At 39.9% G+C, this 22,589-nt stretch overlaps 1 protein-coding gene across 1 annotated transcript in view; it reads right to left on the reverse strand.

Moving 5' to 3' along the window:
- Positions 1-22,589, reverse strand: part of cryl1 (crystallin, lambda 1) — an 89,971-nt gene that overhangs the window by 5,940 nt on the left and 61,442 nt on the right. The window contains exon 6 of the mRNA XM_041258807.1: positions 5,653-5,758. Within this exon, the coding sequence (XP_041114741.1) occupies positions 5,653-5,758 (106 nt within the window). The remainder of the gene's footprint in view (positions 1-5,652; positions 5,759-22,589) is intronic.

The raw sequence follows: 22,589 nt of genomic DNA on the forward strand, positions 1-22,589 counted from the left end.
ACAGTTTCCAGGCTGGGCAATGCCTTCACTGGATTCAAGTTTTCCAAACAACCAAAAAAAAACCAACCTGCTTCCTCAGCTCCCTCTCTCCCAAATGAGAAGCTGAGGCCTCCTTTTATATCAGGTGGCTGGGCGCTGATTGATCGTTAATCAACCTAATCAACTAATCAACCCCAGCCACCTGAACATAATAAACCCAGGCAGGCAGGGGAAGTTAACCCCATCCCTGCCAATTTAAAAGGGCAGAGCTTTGCTCTGCCACAGTATTATTATTATTATTCTAGTAAATGCATAGAACTGCAGTCCATTTACTGGCACACTTATAATTATTCAAATTATTAAATCCACTGGGCCAGATGAGATCCTCCCAATAGTACTCAAAGAAATTAAACAAGTTATTTACAAACCGCTAACCAAGATCATGCAACAGTCTCATGACACAGGGGTTGTACCGACAGACTGGAGAATTGCAAACATAATACCGATCCACAAAAAGGGAGAGAAAACCGAACCAGGTAACTGCAGACCAACAAGCCTGACTTCTATTATATGTAAACTTATGGAAACTATAGTAAGATCCAAAATGGAAAATTACCTATATGATAACAGTATCCTAGGAGACAGTCAGCATGGTTTTAGGGAAGTGAGATCGTGTCTAACTAACTCGCTTGATTATTTTGAGGATGCAACATTGAAAATGGATAATTGCAAAGCATATGTCATGGTTTATTTAGATTTCGAGAAAGTGTTTGACAAAGTCCCACATAAACGATTAATTCTCAAACTTAACGCAGTATGGAATCAAGGAAATGCATGCACATGGATTAGGGAGTGGTTAACATGTAGAAAACAAAAAGTACTGATTAGAGGAGAAACCTCAGAATGGAGTGAGGTAAACAGTGGAGTACCACAGGGATCAGTATTAGGTCATCTGCTATTCTTAATCTACAATACCATGACTTAGATTCTGGTATAGTAAGCAAATGTCTTAAATTTGCAGATGACACAAAAATAGGAGGAGTGGCAAACACTGTTGCAGCAGCAAAGGTCATTCAAAATGATCTAGACAAGATTCAGAACTGGGCAGACACATGGCACATGACATTTAATAGAGAAAAGTGTAAGGTACTGCACACAGGCAATAAATATGTGTATTATAAATATCATATGGGAGATACTGAAATTGAAGAAGGAATCTATGAAAAAGACCTAGGAGTTTATTTTGATTCAGAAATGCCTTCATCTAGACAATGTGGGGAAGCTGTAAAAAAAAAGGCCAACAAGATGCTTGGCTATATAGTGAAAAGTGCTGAATTTAAATCAAGGGAAATAATGTTAAAACCCTACACTTCATTAGTAAGACCTTATCTAGAACACTGTGTTCAGTTCTGGTCACCTCGCTACAAAAAGGATATTATTACAAAAAGTTACATGATTACTGTTTTTTACAGACTGTTTAATAGTATCAGACAAATGTTTAATGAGAAGTCTGTCATGTTTTTGACAAACACAATGTCTCATTTCATTTCTAGGTATCTTTTTTAGTCCTACTGCACCTCTTATGATAGTGAGTTTAAAGAGTAGCTAGTGGGGTTACAGGAAAAAAAAAACAGCATTGCACGTCCCCCTCATGTTACTATTACTGTTTAAATAACATACTTTGTACATGTAAAACTGTTTCAAAGCTATTTTCAAAATGTCCACTCTAGCGCAATGATAGTGTTTGGATTATTGCCCACATTGTCAAACAGATAACACAGCAATAATGACCCATGACGTGGTACGGAACGGAAAAGCCAGAGCACTAATGTTTTTTAGTGCTCTTCCTGCAGTGATTTAGAGGACAGATCTCAAACCCCAGTGCACTAAAGCAGACATTCTGAAAAGAGCTTTGAAACAGACATTAAAGTTATAAATGTAAAATGTTGTCAGGCTGTTAATGAAAAGATGACAGGTACATTATTTAAACAGCAACACGTGGGGACGTGTAACGCTATATTTTTTGGAACCCTGCTACTTACTCTTTAAAGTTATAGGTGGTAAATGGTATCCAAAAAGCTAGAAAAAGCAGACTAGTTGAATATGGGATAGTGTGTAATTGGCAAATAACTGAATTGGGGTGTTGGTGGTTTAGAAATAAAACATCAAATTAATTTCTGCCAAATTGAATAAAAAACTTGCATTATGACAGAGAACCTACTCTATGGCTTCTGTGATGCGGGACAGCATGCTGTGTGCATTTATTAATCAATTCCAAATACATTACTGAAAACTAGGGATCCGCGATAATACTGATATTTTGAGATATTCATCAGGCAATACAATAACCGGTATGAACAACAATACCAGCATTTTTGTTTAAACTGAGTCAGGGAAACTGTTGGCTATTATCTTGCAAGATAAGCACTTCCCACAATAACTCATAATGAGTCCAGCAGTGCTAACACAAAGGAAAATATGTTAGAAGCACACAGGAGATTCTGAGCTGCTTAAATTCTGCAAAGCAAAGTTACATTAGTTCATTTCCTAATTAAAAAAAAATCTAAAAAGGATGGCTGTTCAGCATCTAACATTGCGGTATGTTGTTTATGCAAGGCTGAAGTAAAATATGCTAGCGGTATCACCAACCTTACATACAGTGGTGTAGTGCTACATCTTACCGGAACACCAATTAAAATATTCATTTTCTAAAATAAATTATACAAATTCACATTTTGTACATCTTGAGGGAACATTTAATAGGTAATGCATGCGTCTCGCATGCGACTTTTAGGCTACTCCCCCATGATCAGTGCTGCCAGATTGCCAAATTTGGCTTGTTTTGAAAGCATCTAGCGGGTAAATGTTGTCTTTGGTGGTTTGGTTATTTTTTATCATGCATGTTTTTTTCTATTCCTTTTGATTGTGAGGTCATTTCCATCACAGAACTTCAATCACCATGATGCCCTGTATAGTATATCACTTTAAATTCCATAAACATAACAAGAAACGCTGTTTATATTTGCAGATTTATTTTGGTAGCAAAAAATCAACATCATTTGGTGTTGAATTCCAATATGTATTGCAATATATCACAATATTGTCTTCAGTATTGCAATATAGATCCTCGGTGGATAGTGGATTACTGTCCTGTACAGCAAAATGGTACAAACTGCCCATATAAAAATAAATCCCTAACACAAGAACTTGAGAAAACGTCAGGAGGCTTTTTGGTCCCTCTATGCTTGTCCAGGTCCTAGAAGCTCATTTATCTGAGAACTAAAGGATCCAAGTGACTCAGCATCAAAAACATGACTAGGTAATCCATTCCATAGCCTCAGCACTTCTGCATGTAACATTTTACATTTGTTGGCATTAAATTTAATTTGCCAGTTCTATCTAAAACTAAACAGTAGTGGTTTATGTCTTTAATGTATTATTCATTAACACGGCTATCCCTAACTTAACAAGTATGTCAGGGACAGTCATCCCCACCACAGATGTAATTTCGAAAACGTGGGCAACAGTGGACTACCAGGATTTACAACCACAGTATGTACATCAGTCAAAGCGACAGATGGAAAATTGAAGGAATTAACCATCTAACTTAAACAAAACCTCACTGTCAACCTCTGTTTCTTCTCTGTAGTCTCAGTGGCTGGGGCACTAATAAAACACTGATGAATTGTGTGACATTATAACCCTGCCCGGACATTCTCCTCCAATAAGACCCAAAATATACTGGTGTCTACAACATCAAAACCTATATCTTACCCGCAAAAGTGTTTTACAATTCTAAATGGAGGAAATGCGAGGCACAGAAGTAGGTTGACAAAAAACATGGTAGACAGGAAAATGAACTGTAGTCCCCTATGCAGACCTTCCCTATACACAGATCACACTAGTTACTGGTTAACAGGGTTATTCTGCTCTTTGCAGTGCAAGGTACCTCCCAGCTACTGGCACCACTGAGCACAAATGTAACCTGAAATGCAAACACTCATTCATTGTGTGTAACCCTTATTTTTTTTATCAATTTGTGTGTCATAGAACAACACCTTAGTACAACTACACTGATCTTATTAAAATAGTTTGCGGAACTATCAAGAGTTAATTAGCAGTTAGAATGACTTTATAAGGCAGGGACCAACTTCTCACGCACAAACAGTAGTAGCTATGGATACAGTACAAAAAAATTACTCACAGAAGGGGTTAGTAACCTAATTTATGTGTGGTCTTAACCTTCATTTCCAATGAACGTAGTGTAAATGTAACCTTGAGAAGTGGAACTTACATTTAAGTAAGGACTTGCTATTTTACCATTAGACCATTGAAATAACAATAGTCAGTTAATAACATTTTCAGTTCAATTATTCCTTGCCATAAGCCAATCAACTTCCCACTAGCTGACTTTAACAGCAGACAGACACCAGTGCGACTTCAGCAGATCATCTGTGATTCAAACCCATCCGTGGAAATACCATCTTTATCAATTTTTCCCTTTCCAGCTTTTGACTGATCTCTGTTTTGTAAATCCTGGCGAAGGTGCACGGCACCAAAATGTTGAATTGACGTGTTCACTTTGTAATCTTGATGTGCACAAATAAAAGTTTAAAATATCCCGAACAGATCTGATAGGGTCTATTGTAATGATCTAAATAGTTGTGGAATTATTTCGTTTTAACATGTCTTTCTCAGGCGCTTTTCCAGGCAGTTTCTCAGAAAGGTGGGTTACATGTGCCAGAAAAAAAGGTTTATATTGCAGAGTAAATAATCTAACAGCCAGTTTCCACAGTGTTATACATATAAGCTTTCTAACATTTAGGCTCTGCTGTTTATAACCTGGAAGGAAAAGTAGGTTTATTCTAAAGGCTAGTACATTTTATATGACACTCATTTGACTGAATTTTATGTATAAAAAAATCATTGTGAAATACTTAGATACATTGTATTGCATATCAATTAAAACAAGCTACAAACTTTTCTATTCACAAAATACCAGAAATATTTACACTTTGGTTTAAATTAACTTCTCTACATCCACCTCATTCAGAACTATAAGACACTCAATAGTGCTGAATTAAGAAATACCAAAATTAAATTACAAGGGATAAGCTCTGTACTGCCACCTTGGTACTGCCCTGTGAAAAGTAGATTACAGTAACAGATTACAATAAAGCCCAAGGGATTGTTTATTGCCCAGCCTCGCCCATGACATTGTGTGAAGGGTGTGTTAGCGGTGTCATCAGTGATTTCTGTTATAATAGACACTTTACACACGGCATAGACTTATTGAAAATCATAAAAAACAAAAGATTGAACTACTGTCAAACACAGTAAAGCGTTCTATGCACTGGATGACCTCTATAGACAGGATAAGATGTACTGGAGTTTCTACTGTGATTTCCCACAGAAATGTAATGGTTGATTTCATAAGTGATGTATAATTGTTAGTGTTACTACTGTCCATCATTCCAAATGTAGATTTGTCTGTGTTATTTCAATTTTTCTCTATGTTTTTATGGGATTTTTATTTATAAAATACCACACAAAATCATATTTTATTTTAATAAAGGGGACTTGGAAAAAAAAGGAGGACAGATGCTGAACATTTAATTTCTCAATACAACATATACTCTGCTCAAATCGTATTTCTTACACAAAACATGATACCTTCTGCATTGAGATGAATGGTCTCCATGGGTCCAATGAAGGCATACCGCATTCCCAGTCCTTCTGACATCACAAGATCAACATCCGCAACTGACAGCACTCCATCCTGTAGGGAACAATAATTATTTTTTTGTATAATATCATGTATGAAGATGTATGAAAATATTCATATGACACTACCTTCTAACAAATACTGTGCCAGCATTGGGACATTTGGTATTGCATTATGGGAGTGTTACCCCTTAAAACAAGTAAGAAATTAACATTCACTCACAAATTCACATGTTTTAAATTGGTTTAGTTTTGAAAAGTCTCGGTTCTTGTCTTTACCAGGATTAAGAAATTATGATTTACATGAAAACATCATTTACAGTAGAACAGGTATCTGATATTTAGTTTAGAGAAAGGGCTGAGAGGGCTGAGAGACCAGTCACAGTATTTTATTTGTCCTAGTTGGGTAGTTTAGAGTAAGGGCTGAGCGGCCAGTCACAGTATTTTATTTGTCCTAGTTGGTTAGTTTACAGTAAGGGCTGAGAGGCCAGTCACAGTATTTTATTTGTCCTAGTTGGTTAGTTTAGAGTAAGGGCTGAGAGAACAGTCACAGTATTTTATTTGTCCTAGTTGGTTAGTTTAGAGTAAGGGCTGAGAGACCAGTCACAGTATTTTATTTGTCCTAGTTGGGTAGTTTAGAGTAAGGGCTGAGAGGCCAGTCACAGTATTTTATTTGTCCTAGTTGGTTAGTTTAGAGTAAGGGCTGAGAGACCAGTCACAGTATTTTATTTGTCCTAGTTGGTTAGTTTAGAGTAAGGGCTGAGAGAACAGTCACAGTATTTTATTTGTCCTAGTTGGTTAGTTTAGAGTAAGGGCTGAGAGACCAGTCACAGTATTTTATTTGTCCTAGTTGGTTAGTTTAGAGTAAGGGCTGAAAGACCAGTCACAGTATTTTATTTGTCCTAGTTGGTTAGTTTAGAGTAAGGGCTGAGTGGCCAGTCACAGTATTATATTTGTCCTAGTTGGTTAGTTTACAGTAAGGGCTGAGAGAACAGTCACAGTATTTTATTTGTCCTATTTGGTAAGTTTACAGTAAGGGCTGAGAGGCCAGTCACAGTATTTTATTTGTCCTAGTTGGTTAGTTTACAGTAAGGGCTGAGAGACCAGTCACAGTATTTTATTTGTCCTAGTTGGTTAGTTTAGAGTAAGGGCTGAGAGAACAGTCACAGTATTTTATTTGTCCTAGTTGGTTAGTTTAGAGTAAGGGCTGAGAGGCCAGTCACAGTATTTTATTTGTCCTAGTTGGTTAGTTTAGAGTAAGGGCTGAGAGACCAGTCACAGTATTTTATTTGTCCTAGTTGGTTAGTTTACAGTAAGGGCTGAGAGGCCAGTCACAGTATTTTATTTGTCCTAGTTGGTTAGTTTAGAGTAAGGGCTGAGAGACCAGTCACAGTATTTTATTTGTCCTAGTTGGTTAGTTTAGAGTAAGGGCTGAGAGAACAGTCACAGTATTTTATTTGTCCTAGTTGGTTAGTTTAGAGTAAGGGCTGAGAGACCAGTCACAGTATTTTATTTGTCCTAGTTGGTTAGTTTAGAGTAAGGGCTGAGAGACCAGTCACAGTATTTTATTTGTCCTAGTTGGTTAGTTTACAGTAAGGGCTGAGAGGCCAGTCACAGTATTTTATTTGTCCTAGTTGGTTAGTTTAGAGCAGTGGTGCACAACTCGGTCCTGGAGGGTCGGTGTCCCTGCAGGTTTTTGTTCCAACTGTACCCTACAGTAGTTTATTGGACCCTATTAGAAGCTTAATTGGTCCAATTAACTAATTTAGGGTATGGTTAGAACAAAAACCAGGAGGGACACTGGCCCTCCATGGTCTGAGTTGCGCACCACTGGTTTAGAGTAAGGGCTGCAAGAACCAGGTTGTGCTCTCTGTCCTGACCTGATATAGCTCTTGCTTGGGTGTTGATTTATTTGTTTTGTCAAGAATTTTTGTTAAAAAAAAACCCTGCAATCTTCTGTCTACTGCGTCTGCTAGTCCCGCCGCTAGCCAGCTTTGACCACATGGCTACACTTCCACAGTATCAGCAAACATTTTACTTTAGCTCATTTTCCTATTGCTCAGTATTTATAAGGGCATGTATATTAAATTGTCATGGGTAGAACTTAAAGAAAAAAATTAACTACTTGAATAAAACAACTATTTGAAAATTACTAATAATAAATGTAATTCATGGAAATAATCTTTATTGACTTGATAATATGTAACATTTATGATTCGATTTTAAAGAAATTAACAAACTCTATAAAGTATATCTTTTTCAGAAATCCTTCAGAATTACTAAATAATTACTGCAAAACACTAGCAAAAATGGAAGAGAATAAACAATTGAAGAGAAGTCAAAATCTACTGCAGTGTTCAAGGCTTCCCATGCTATTGTATAGCAATGAATTTGCATTTCTGAGTAACCATGGAAGCCACTTACACTTAACACATGACTAATATAAGCAAACAAGGAATGATGTCCTTTTTTTTGTTTGTTTTTTTACAGAAAACACTGTGCACCCCATATTGTAGTAAGCATCCTATCAACATGTTTGTACAGTGGAAAGATATTTTAAATTTCTATCAATGGTCAAATTTCTATTAACAGTTAAATGAAAAAACACAGTATAAGGATCTTCCTTTCAGGCAGTTTTCATTGACATTTTGAGTGTCCCAAGATATTGGATTACCTAAATCGGGCAATTATACATCAACAAAATAATAATAGGAAAGCGGTATTCATTAGACTGCAAGAGTAATTTCCTCTCAAATTACTACAAGTTCAAATTACTCGATAGCTGTATGGTTGAAATCAAAGCATGTTAAATACAAATCAAGACACAAAGTTTCCTTTGTTATTTATTTCAGGAACAACAGTCCAGTTATCTCCGGCCAGGTTTAACAGAATGACTACGGTACACATCAAAAGCGATTTTCCACAGCATGGCATTCAAAAGGAAGACTGGGTCTGTTCTCAGCTGCTCTGCTTTCCAGAACTGGCCCCGATTCAAGGGCTGAAAAGACTGAAGCTGCTTCATGATCTGTGTTGATGATCACAATGATCACAACTCCTAACTGCACATACAATTCATCATTTTCTACTTCACTGTACGTTAACTGCAGACTGGCTTTTCAATAATTAGAGCTAATGTTAAGGGGAAACTTCAAAATAACAGAAATCGTGAATGCTCAATTACTGAAAATAATTAACGATTACCTGGGTCATCACAAAGTGCTCGACAGTAAGAAACAAAATCAGAATTTTAAAATCTTAATCATAAGGTTTATATCCAACTCAAGTCACAGATGAGACAAGTTTGGTTTTCTTAACCTAGCACCCAGCAGTCATTAGTCCTTATTACAAAAGCACCTCACAATTCACTACAACTGTCTGTTTTTGCTTGAGAGAGGCCCATGGCTGACTGTCTGGGGTGTGCAGGTCAGAACTGCAGTGTGCTCGCAGAGCTATGAGAAGATCTCATGCTGTCAAATGTAAGACATGGTAGGGAGAGCAGTGCAATATTGTAGTCTCCTTACCAAATGATCTTCAATGAGAAAGCAGTTGCAATGCAATGCTTCAGTTGTGTAGTAAGAGGCAAATGGCAGCTTCAGTGGTAGGAGACATCTGTGGAAGTGTGTGTGTCCTACAGTGATAACAACAGTATGAACCACTGGACACCTGATAATCCAATCCAGTGCAAAAGTGACATATCCGTTTTGGGGACAGTAATATTTATTCCAAATTCAAACGGCCCTTGCTAGAAATGTCTGAAAATGGTTCTACCATTTTTCAATCAGGGTAATATTATACTTTTATAATGCTATTTCAATTATATTTCATGCCAACTTCTGGAGTGGCACCTTTTCAAGGATTAAAGGTTGCTACGTTCATTTTACTTTTGACTTATGAAGCACATAATGGTATGGCACCAGATTATATAAAGGAGCTCCATATGATTTAAGATCAGCTGGTGCGACCCTGCCTCCTACAGGTATACGCAAAAAAGGCAGGGAAAGAGTTTCAGTTACTGTGGAATTCATTGCCACCTCATATCAGAAGTGCTACGTCAGCTAATGGTATTAAGTCAAAAGTAAAAACATACTTTTATAGGTTAGCTTTTTTTTAAATTAACTTTTAAATGGTTTTAGAATGTGTCCCAGTTTGTTTTTTTTTCTATTACATTATACCACCAAACTGTTTTTGATCTTCACTCTTTCTGTATACACATGTACTTTATTGTGACTTTCTTTTCCTTTGTCTTTTCACTGGACAGGAGCTTTGGCTATGTGGTATTAGTAAACATCAGGATCCCACTGCTCAAAGAAGGAGCCTCTATCCTGGAGGTGCAGGACCGAGCGATTCTGTCTCTGAGCTGGATAGCTCGGCTCCTTCCCGTGGTAACTTGTAAACAAACAAACGAACGAACGAACGAACGAACGAACGTGAAATGAGGGAGAGAAGCATACAAAAAGTGAAGGTGTTAGAAAGGAAAGGTTTTTGGCTGGACGTCCCCTCTGACTCGTGTAGAGATCTTTCCATCTCAGAGGACCAGGTGGCCTGGCCGACCCAAGGTTGTGAAGCGAAGCTTCACTTGCCCCCAAAATGGAAGACCCCCCGGCTCCCTGCAGCTGCGCCACCAATGCAAAATAAAAAAAACAATTGATAGACAAAATAATATATGTACACACACACACACATATATATATGTGTGTATCTCTGCCCAGGCAGAGAGATAGCCCCCACTCCAGGCATACTAGCAATACTTTGTTGAGCTGTGGAAATGTCTGAGAGAGGAGTGAATGTAGGTTTCTACTGCAGAGGATGTCCAGTGCCCTGTTCTTTTAATCATATGCTGATTGATGTTAATTTTGGCTGCAGAGGTAGCTGCGCTTATATGAAAAGAATGAGTGTAGAACTGCAGGGGCAGACTCGCTTTAGATGAGATAGGACAAGTGGGATGAAAACCAGCTTCTTGTAACTGAATAATGCTTGCTGTTAATTATTAAAGGATCCGAAGGATTATCTGGGCGATGATTAGACAGGAAGAGAGATATTGCTGAATAGGGGCATATAGGAGAATTAACCCTTTGCGGTCCATTTATTCAGCACCTGTCAGGCACATCAGGTCCAATTTATTTTCACACGCACTGTTTAAAAGTATTTTTATTTCACAGTAAAACAGGTTTAAAAGGCACTGCATATAAACAGAACACTCAGTACTGCATCTCCAGTGCCGCCCCACCTCTTGTTCGCTGTATTTATCATATGCCTCTTCATAGTCGTGCATACTGATAAATCATCTCCTGAATACTTGTTTGTCATTACTTAAGTCATTATTTTATTACTATAACATCTCAAAAAGCTCTGCAAATGTCAGTGATATTCCTTGAGCGCTGGAAGTGGAAGCAGCTATCTCCTTTGTTTGTGTCCGTGTTATCTCTGTGATGCAGGGGGTATGTGTATTGCTCAGATCTGCCCCTTTTTTTTGGCTTCTCTCAGCTCCTATCAGTCTCACTCAGTCATTGAAAGGTTTTCTCAATTTCTACCGGAGAAAAAACAACTAGAGACCTGTGCTTGACATCATTTTGATCGGATAGGAAAGGGAAAATTGTAATGTCGGACCTGATCTGACAGGACCGCAAAGGTTAAGCTTGCAGAGCTGAATGAACTGGCCTTGACAGAAGTGATCCGTTTTGGAAGTATGGAGGAACAGGATATAATGAGGAACTAAGGAGAGATTGCGGCAACGAATACCTACTGAAGGGAAGCTGGATGGTGATATAGTGGAGGGAGAATGGATCTAAAGGGATTCAAGAGTTAATGTTGCTGAAAAGGCTGTCACGAGGAGCTGACAGATCAGTGATGAACCGTTTTTTTTACCTGTCACCTTCCTGGTAGCTATACCTACAGGGTTAATGCGGAACAGAGGAAATGGGGAAGGTGAGAAGGGGCCAACCATAAATCCCTTAGATACTTCTGATTTGATGAGAGTTTGAACTATTTGAGATTCTTTGATAGCTGATTGTAGAGTTGTGCAGAGCAGTGATGAAGAAGTGATGTGTTCGATTCCTGCAGAAAAACCTTTAGAAAGGCAGTTGATGAGATAGTTGAGGAAAATATGGTCTGGGTGATTTTGCAATAAATTACTCATTGTAGGGATAGATATAGGTGTGAACACTGTTAGAAGAGGAAAGTCATTTGGAAGCTAATGGGCAGATGGACCGAGAGTGGACGTCTTCTTCCAAGCCTTCTGACTATGACGAGATTCATTTCAACCCGCAACCCGCAGTGGTGGAGCCTGGCGGGCCTAGTGGTCGCACGCAGACAGCTGTGGCTGTCGCAGGTGCGGGTGCCTGACGCTGATAAGGCAGCGCTTTTGGACGTGTCCATTTCTCCAGGCCACACCTTCAGCCCAGCAGTGGAGGAGATCCTCCAACAGAGCCTTCAGGAGCTGTGGCTGTCGCAGACGAGGGTGCCTGACGCTGATAAAGCCGCGCTTTCGGTCGTGCCCATATCTCCAGGCCACACCTTCAGCCCCCCGCTCCGGCGCGGGTCAGGTCGAGCCGCTGGCACTCGGCGCAGCCAGGTACAGTCACCTGGATGGTGCCAGTTCCCACAGCCCCGCCAGGTCACCTTAGGCACCGCCTACAGGCCTCATCTCAGGCGAGAGGCAGGACCCTCAATCAGTGTGGTGGACGTGGCCGTAGCCAGCCCACACAGCAACAACCGCGACGGTGGTTCCAGGGTTTCCGCCCTAGACATCCGCCCACGGTCCCCAAAAGGGACTGTGAAGTCTGGCTGCCTGGCAGCAGCAGTATCAGCCATTGAGCTGGGTTTATTCCGCATGCGCCTGCTACAGGCGTGGCTCAACGCAACAGGCACCGTCGGCTGACAGTGTGTCTCGCGTGTACGCCGGCGCTGCGCTGGTGGAGGATTCCTTCTTACCTGCGCCAAGGAGTCCGAATGGGGGCAGTCTACACCCGCAGGGTAGTGACAACGGTCGCCTCCAACTCGGTTTGAGGCGCGGTCTGCAAAGACACAGGAGTCAGCGGACCCTGGTCGGGCTGCTGGACATCCCTGCATATCAACATGTTGGAGCTGCAAGCGGTGTTCCTTGCCCTCCAGTACTTCCTACCCGTGGTGCAGAACAAACATGTGAAGATCTGCACAGATAGTACTTCAGTGGTGGCATATGTCAACCACCAGGGTGGCCTTTGGTCCCTGTTGTTGCACTGCCTAGCCTTGAGGCTGCTAATTTGGGCCCAACAGAACTTGCTGTCCCTTTGGGTGACGTATGTTCCAGGCATGGAGAATCGGGTGGCGGACCTCCTCTCGAGGGAGGTCCCACACCCATCGGAGTGGCGGCTTCACCCTTAGGTGCAGGTCGATCTCTTTGCCTTGGCGGAGATGACACACTGCCCCCTATGGTATTCCCTCCACCCCTGCGGCGGTCCACTCGGCATCGACGCCCTAGCCCACGAATAGCCCAGGCCGCTCCTTTACGCGTTCCCGCCTCTGCCATTGCTCCCAGCCTTTCTCGAAAAGGTCCGGTCGGAGAAGGCTTCAGTTCTCCTAGTGGCCCCCAGGTGGCCCAGAAGAATCTGTTTCTCATCCCTGTGCCAGCTATTGAATGGTCCGCCTGGGGAATCCCGCTGCGTCAGGATCTTCTCAGTCAGACTAGAGGCACACTTTGGCACTCGGAGCAGGGCAGGCTCCGGCTATGGGTCTGGCCCTTGAAAGGGACTGCTGGTCAGCCTTAGGGCTGTCAGACACGGTCGTGGGTAGGCTGCAGAATGCTAGGGTGCATTCCACTAGGTCATTGCATGCCTATAAGTGGAAATGGTTTCAAGATTGGTGCCGTTCTAACGGTCATGATCCAATCTCCTGTCCCATGCCCGCCATCTTGCAGTTTCTACAAGATCTGCTTGAGGCTGGTAGATCACCTTCCACATTGAAGGTTTACCTAATGGCTATTTCTGCTTGCCATGACCCCGATGACTCAGTGTCCCCGGGCACGCATTTTTTGGCTACACGATTTCTCAGAGACGCTCGACGATAGCGCCCTCCTAAGAGAGACACTCTTCCTGAATGGAACCTTTAGATTGTACTGGAGGCTCTCATGCAGGCCCCGTTTGAACCTATATACTCCATCGAGTTGAAGCATCTGTCCATGAAGACAGCCTTCCTCTTGGCTATCACCTCAACAAAGCGGGTTAGTGAGCTGCAGGCGCTATCCGTGCATAGCTCCTGTATGCGTATTTGGGATGATTGGGAGGCTATCTGTGGTTATAGCCTTCCACGTGAATCAGTCCGTGGAACTGGAGTTCTTTCATCCTCCTCCGTTTGCGACGGAAGATGATAGAAAGTTGGGCATTGAGATGTTATGTGGCTAGGACAAGAGCGCTGTGACAGTCTGACCTGCTCTTCGTCTGCCATGGAACACGGACCCTGGGACAGCCCCTCTCCAAGCAGCGGCTGTCGCATTGGATTGCGGACACAGTCTCGACTGCATATGATAATGCTGGTTTACCCCCACCTGGGCAGATAGCCGCGCATTCCACAAGAGGTGTGGCTACATCATGGGTCCTCTTCCGAGGTGCCTCCATGGCTGAAATTTGCGATGCGGCTAGCTGGGCTCCTTTGGTTACAGGACACATTATTAAACATACGGAAATTAAAAACCATCATGAAAGAATATGCAGGTGAGCTAAACTTTTTTATTTTTCCCCCTTTCAGATATTTGTTCATAATGCAGTTTGCAAGTGCACTCGGCTCGGTTATATGGTGTGTGAAACGATGGTTACAATATCCTGCAAGGCATATTGAAAGATGGCAGCTATTGATGTGTTGCTCATGTTTACGCATGTTTCAGATTCTTACACATTGCTGTGGAAGAAAGCACTGGGAGCACTTCGCTAATTTAATGAATACATTTTTTGAATACAGTAGGATAATACAGTTTACCCAATTCTGCATGGTTCTCCTAATGTCGTCATTAAACAAAGTAATTTGAGAAAAGATTTAATATGTTAACTAATAACTATTTAGTGAGTTTTGTCGAGTTCGGCAAGATTTTGGTGTCTGACCAAAGTTTCTACCACAGCTTCAGTTTCTTGCACTGTCCTTGTAGTTTAGGATTACCAATTCCCACAGTGAAAATAAACAGGTTTTTTCTTCTTTAATTTACTGATGCCGTAGCAACTCTGAAGCCAAAAATAACAATATATAAAATAACACAATAATTGTTAAAAATTAAACATAGGTGAATTTATTGCAGATAACTCATTTTATTTTTATATTGTCATCTAGTCAAAGCATGTTAAATGTACAAAAAGCTAGATTTTAAAAAAATAGATCAGCTATTACCATTTACACATATGGTAAACACATAATCAGACTGGTTAAACAAATAATCCATACGATTGATTTTATCCAGTGGTTGCTCCACCGGTGAGCCTATGTGCTCACCGAACTGTTAAAGTCAGCCACCAGACTCACGCCAGTGAGATTCACCGTAAACAATGTATATAGACAAATAAACGCCCCCCCATGGAATCTGTCAATGTAGTTTACATATTTAATGTCATCAAACTGTCACCGGTGGATGTACTTCTGGCTCACCAATACATCTGCAGCGGTGAATAAAACAATGCGCCAGGTTTGTACTTATTATTGGGCCAGTTAAAATTGTATCCGGGCCAGTAAAAACACTATCTAAAATCTAAATGTAGAGCCCTGATGTTATATTTAATGCTATTACAGTATTCATTCAATTAGAGGCAAGACAAATCAAGTTGCTGATCGTTTATGAATTACCACATCAGTAAGTTGCAGGACAGTAATGCAAGCCCAGCTGACATAGGACTAGATTCTCAAAGCTCTTTACTCTACATGGTCATTAGCTTGTTTTTTCAGAAAGGAAAAACACACCCATGTGTGTTAGCCAAACCAAACTGGCTACCTGGTGAAGTTGGTATTATACTGAAAAGCTGATTGGAACTTTGTTGTCTGGACAAAACAGGTTTGTCGATGGAATGTATTTATGACACATGGATGGACGCTGGGTGTGGTGGCGCCCTCATTGTCCCCAAGCTATAATGGTTTTCAGAATTTTTTTTTTCTTTTTCTTTATATCTCAGTATCTCTTTTCAACCACAAGGGCCATAATGATCTGTAGCAGCAGTGCATCACATCAGCTGGTACTGTCTGCTATACAGACAGTACAGGGTGACAGCGTTCTTGCTTACCACTGACTTTTGTGGCATAGTTTTGGCTTCCTCTGTATCTGCTTTAATTGTTACAATAACACATCTTCCACTGAACAAGTTTGTTAGCTTAATGTTACATACCATGGGATGTCACATATGTGCAAAAGGTTGCTAGTATGTCAGAAAATAAGTCATCCAGAAAGTCATCCATCTATCGGATGAGATGTAAAACCGAGGTCCTATTGTGAGTCTCTGGAAGACGCTGTGGATACAAGCGTCTTCTAAATGACGAATGAAAGAATGAATGAATGAATGAATGAATGAAGAAATGAATGAATGAATGAATGAATGAATGAATGAATGAGTGGTTGTATTGGTGGGAATGCACACAGTTATACTGCTGTTTATTTTAAACAAGGCGGCCAAACTTATTATTTGTGTTCTACAAGGTTTTGGACTTTCAAATGAATGGGTATTGGGTCCAGATGGAATAATTTCAGTAATTTCGGTGTTAAGAACAATGTTCAACAGAAGGTGATTTAGGGCCGGACCAAATCAAACCCTGATTGCTTTTGCGAAAGAGTGTTTATGTGAGAATATCTCTAGTTTCCATATCGCATTTCCTTTATCCCAAAACCAAAACCAGCCATTTCCATTCCGTGAAAGGGGCGTTGCGAAGTTTCGCAGGAGTAGGAGGGACCGCCGAAAGCAACATGAAAACAGCTGTTGACCAATCACCAGCCGGTATTTGTGAATTTTGATGGGGCAGAAACAAGGCGGTAACATGCGAAAAGACAGGCGAAGACAGCCAGGGCAGAAAATTAAAAAAAAATCTGTGTTGTACTACTGTTTCATTTGAATATCAGTGAATGCTATTACATACAACTACTAGTAGTAGTAATAACAATACAAATATGTTTATTACTTCAGTCAAACCCAAAGCACATTTAAAACTGCACCTTGATCTTCTGAGATGACAGTTACACTACCATTATAAGTATTACGTGATTTTCTTATCTACACAGATTTATACGTTTTGTGGGGGACCGCTTGGCATGCGGACACGGTATAGCCAAAATAAAATGTGTGCTCTCTTGCACTGGAACGGTGGGTTTGTTTTTACATGTAGAGAATTTGAGCTTCATGTAATGTTTCTGTGTAGGCCTACATTTTGAAGTACTTTACAAGAGTAACCAAATGTGACAAACTAAAAAGTTAAAACATTCACACATTCTTTATTAGTATTCTAGTTTGTTTACATTTGTTAGCTTTGAGTTTGATCGAAGCTCGATGTAATGGAGCACTGTGGCTTTAAGAAATGAATCATTTGAACAGAAGGAGGTGACGTCACAGATGACGTGCGAGTATGTCCATGGATTTAAAAAAAAAATGTACTGTAGTCGTGGCTTACTACAAAGAAAAGAAATAAAAGAAAATATATCTAAAAAGCTTTACCATCACTGAAAGAGACACTACTCCTCGCAAAGGTCTCCACGAGTAGAACAGAGTTTATTGTTGGTACATATTAAAGAAATAATACATACTGCTTTATTAAACATTTTACTCGAACTGTGACAAAAAAAAGTAGTAGGCTAAAGAAGAAAACGGTCTTGTGCGTGTCTCGTTTAACACTGCAACAAAAACAACATATATTATGATAACAGGAAGAATACATATAATATTTGATAATGTAAATTATGAATTTTAAATTAGTCAGTGTTGCGTGCAAGTGTTCAATATATGAGGTCAGTGGAGTGTCTTGAGGCATGTACTGGTTATTGCAAATATAGGGATGTTTAGTGTTTTTTTTTTACTATTTGCTTAATACGCGATAGCTTTCGGCAACTTCGAAGTTGTCTATAAAATCCAGTCCTGCAAAAGTCTTGTGATGTGATTTATAGTTGGAATTGAATAGATTTGGTCAGTCGATAGCAAACCACTCCCCCTTCTCAACCCACTTGTAGTCAATAAGCGATAGCTGCTTTTTGAAGGGCGCAAAGGGCTTGTTTTGGTTAATTTCACTTGGAATTTTTCTTGTGTTTCATTACCGCGAATGCTTTTGTATCATCGTTCGCCAAGTGCTAACTTTGACTTGGTCCGGCCCTTAATCTTTAGATGTATAGGAGTACTGATCTTCATATTATAAAGATTTTTATTTATTTATATATTTATTTATCTTTAATAGTCACACCATGGTTACTTGTTTAAAACTGTGTGTTCTCTTAACATGTGAAAATCTGCTTTTAGTCATTTGGGACATCATTGAAAAACAGGGTGTTAACATTACAAAAAACTTATAACCTTCATTTCCTCAGCCGATCAGGTTAGTAAGTAACATACAAATAAAGGAGGAGGCCAGCTGTAAACAATGTACCACCCTGAACAAGATGTTCTCCACTGAACTACAAACTACTAAAGTGAAACTACAATCAGCAACAAGATTCATTTAAATGTACTTCAACCTTGCGTTAGCACTACCTGTTTAATATTTAACATTTAAACACTCATAAAAGATGTTCAGTAGTAAAATAAAATGTCTTTGACTAATTACACTACCTCACCACAACAATTTCCCTCAATAGCTCAGGAGAATTGAAGGTCAGTGGACACCTTCTGATCCCATTAACAAGCCTTTTAATACTAAGGATGTCATCTGGCCTCTGGAGGACAAAGGTCAGCCTTGCCAGTTTTGCCTCCCTAACCCGCAGGAGCACCAGAGCCAATGAGACGCTCCCTTTGAAATCCCCAATGAAGACCTGCAGGTTTCTCACCCCCCCCTCCCACCATCTTCACACTTCGCTGCACATTTTATTATTTTAAAATATAGCACTATTGAGTTTACAGTTTAATAGTTATGGTTGATTCTAGTACTTCTGAAGTTCTGAAATTTTTCAATTGCTCTATTGTATTTTATACCTTGCTATTCTGTTTTAAATTGTTTTAATCAAATACATTGTGGTAAACCCACTGTCAGGCTGATGTGACAAAACACAGTGGAATAAATAAGATAAACGGTCAGGGTTCACATAAGCTGAACTCAAAAACAGCATGTCTTTCTTGCAAGATCAAAGTCTATCAGTGCTTAATTATTACACATATTGGAACTTAAAGTATGTGAAGTTCAGACATTATCACTGAGACGCAGAGTAGATTATAATCATCAGCGGTTTTCTGAAATAACTCTATCAAGATTACTGCTGACAAGTTCAGAGGTCCTTCTGTTCCTCAACTCATACACTGCAACATAGAAAGAATAACACAGGTTAGGGACAATGAAGTTCAACATACTAGGATTTTCTCATACGGACAAATATTACTGTTAACATAGCTTTTTAAATCTCTATTTTCAATTGTTTGCATTGCAAGTGAAAAAAAAAAATATTAACAAAATGTAATTTACCTTGAAAGCAGCCTCTTGGCATTCTGCTGTAATCAGCTCGCAGACTGAAAATTTGAGCCTTATTCACAAACTTTAAGGTTTGTTTTAAGGAATGTTTTATTAAGGACTTTTTAAAAGCCAGATTTATTAATTATTAACTAGTAAGTAATAGTTTGAAGTTCATGAAACCCTTTTCCATTTATTATTTCCATTTTTAATTTTTTTTTTTTAATGAACTCAAATTAATACTTTGAATCTGACAAAATAATTACAGCCAGTACATCCAAAATAGTCTTGAATCCTAAAATTCAGAGTTCGCTGTAGCACAACGAGGAGAAACAGTCCCTGCCGGTTTTGCCTCCCTAAAGGTTGCCACACCCCAGACGCAATGCGAATTTTCATTGGGCGACAAGATACTTTCATAGCAACATGACCATACACAGCAGAATCAACAACTAGGCGATGCGAAAGGTTTGAAAACTACCAGATCTATACAACTATTAAAAATTGCTATTGACAAAACTATAATCAAGACATATGATCAAGGCACATATAATTTCAACATCATGTTGACGAATGAGTGCCTTCTCTGACGGTATTTCAACATATATGGCAGGGGTCTCCAACCTTTTTTACTATGAAGAGCTACATCTGCTTTGCAAATACATTTGTGAGCCACTCCTCAAAGCTAAAAATAAAGAAAAATGTTATTCTAACATAGATTTCAATGTGAGACTTGACACTGGATGCTGTCTACCAGCCAACAAGATCTGGCTTGTAATTAGAAAGTGCAACCCTGTTGGACTCATTCAGATGCTCGTCACTCAGGAAAGTTTGAAATTTTGATTTGAAAAGTTCGTGTCTAAAAAGGCAGATTCACATAGATAACTGGAACCAAATAAGGACACCACTTTCTTTGTTGCTGTGCAGAGATTTCTGTGCATGTCCTTGTCCACTAAAGTCCAGAAGTCAGACACTCGGTATCTTGCTTTCAACTGAACATCTTTTTGAAGATTAAGACTGTCCATTTCCAGTGCAACACAATCCAGATTAAACATTGACCCCACTTGTTCAGAAATGTCACGTACATCCACATTCATATAGGGATTCCAGCTGCTGAAAATCATGAAATCTGTCATCAAATTCTTGCCTAAGTCTGGTCAGGGGATCGCATTATTTACTGGTTCTGGTCAGGGGATCGCAGTATTTGCTGGTTCTGGTCAGGAGATCGCAGTATTTGCTGGTTCTGGTCAGGAGATTGCAGTATTTACTGGTTCTGGTCAGGAGATTGCAGTATTTGCTGGTTCTAGTCAGGAGATCGCAGTATTTAATGGTTCTGGTCAGGAGATTGCAGTATTTGCTGGTTCTAGTCAGGAGATCGCAGTATTTAATGGTTCTGGTCAGGAGATCGCAGTATTTACTGGTTCTGGTCAGGAGATCGCAGTATTTACTGGTTCTGGTCAGGAGATCGCAGTATTTAATGGTTCTGGTCAGGAGATCGCAGTATTTACTGGTTCTGGTCAGGGGATCGCAGTATTTGCTGGTTCTGGTCAGGAGATCGCAGTATTTACTGGTTCTGGTCAGGAGATCGCAGTATTTACTGGTTCTGGTCAGGAGATCGCAGTATTTGCTGGTTCTGGTCAGGAGATCGCAGTATTTAATGGTTCTGGTCAGGAGATCGCAGTATTTAATGGTTCTGGTCAGGAGATCGCAGTATTTAATGGTTCTGGTCAGGAGATCGCAGTATTTGCTGGTTCTAGTCAGGAGATCGCAGTATTTAATGGTTCTGGTCAGGAGATTGCAGTATTTGCTGGTTCTAGTCAGGAGATCGCAGTATTTAATGGTTCTGGTCAGGAGATCGCAGTATTTACTGGTTCTGGTCAGGAGATCGCAGTATTTACTGGTTCTGGTCAGGGGATCGCAGTATTTGCTGGTTCTGGTCAGGAGATCGCAGTATTTGCTGGTTCTGGTCAGGAGATCGCAGTATTTGCTGGTTCTGGTCAGGAGATCGCAGTATTTGCTGATTCTGGTGAGGAGATCACAGTATTTACAGGGGTCCAAATGTTCTGAACGGCTTCATTTCCCTCTCATTTGTTGCACAAACGGAAAATTCTGGATTTTTAATTCTGCAACTTTGATTTAAAAGCCTTCGCAGCACTAATCATCTTGTCTGCAATTGTTTTTTTTCTTTAAATTACATTTCACAGTTCAGGCTGTTTCATTTCTCTGTGACATCGTTAAAAATGCCAAGTCAAGCAGCCAATACACTGTCAACTGTGCACAACGTTTGTTTCTTCAATCCAAGAAAGTTGTAATTTCTGACACAAGAGAAAGAAACTGGCGCAGTACTCTCCCTCTGCTAAGCCACCTTACTTCAGAGTGAAGCAAAAGATCACCATACTCAGCGGAAACTTCATTGAGTAGTGTTTGAAACTGACGGTGTTGAAGGGCTCTAGCTCGAATTGAGTTAACTATTTTTACAACAGGAGTCAGAACATGATCAAATCCCATTACTCTGTTGATGTAAAATACGGTGGTAGTTGAGGAAATCGGGGTCTGTCTTGCAGCACACTATTAAGCCCACGTGACATCCAGTCTTTGCGGGAGCTCCATCCGTTGTTACTGACATAAGCTTTTTGAGCGCTATGTTCTTTCTAGCAAAATCATTTTTAACCTCATTATAGATATCTACCCCTCTGGTTTTACCTTTTAATTGCAATAATGTCAAACACCATTCAAACAAATACATCCAGCTGAGCAGTGTCGCTCGAGTCAACAGATTTATCACACTATTGAAAACCACAGACAACAACATAAATCAGCCTGTTCACAGACATCTTTGGATAATGCCGATACTCTCCTTGCTACAATGTTAGCTCCCAGTTGCACATCAGTTATGGATGACACTATTTCTGACTATTTTCTTTTTTAAATCTTTTTTTAAATGTTACAGCATTTGCTTTTTTCAGGGGTTCGGTAAAAAATGACTGCTGTTTCTGCAAAGTCGGCATTAGTTCACTTACTTTTTTGACTCTGAGATTGCTTCCTGCAGGAAATGTTTTTTTCAAAATCTTTATGTACTGTTGCATAGCGCCTCTCAACATTGCTATTTTTTCCAACTGCAAATCCCACACCACAAATCAGGCAAATACACTTGTCTTTTATTCTTGTAAACAAAAACTAATTTTCCCAAAAACTAATTTTCTGCTGGCCCACGTGTATTAAAGCTGTTCTCTGATTGGTCAATTCCCTTCTTGTCACTCGACAAATGGAAAAAAATAGGACTCAATCCTATTTATTGAGCGTCGCTCCAG

This window comes from Polyodon spathula, chromosome 9 (assembly GCF_017654505.1).
Source record: "Polyodon spathula isolate WHYD16114869_AA chromosome 9, ASM1765450v1, whole genome shotgun sequence".
NCBI classification, from domain to species: domain Eukaryota; kingdom Metazoa; phylum Chordata; class Actinopteri; order Acipenseriformes; family Polyodontidae; genus Polyodon; species Polyodon spathula.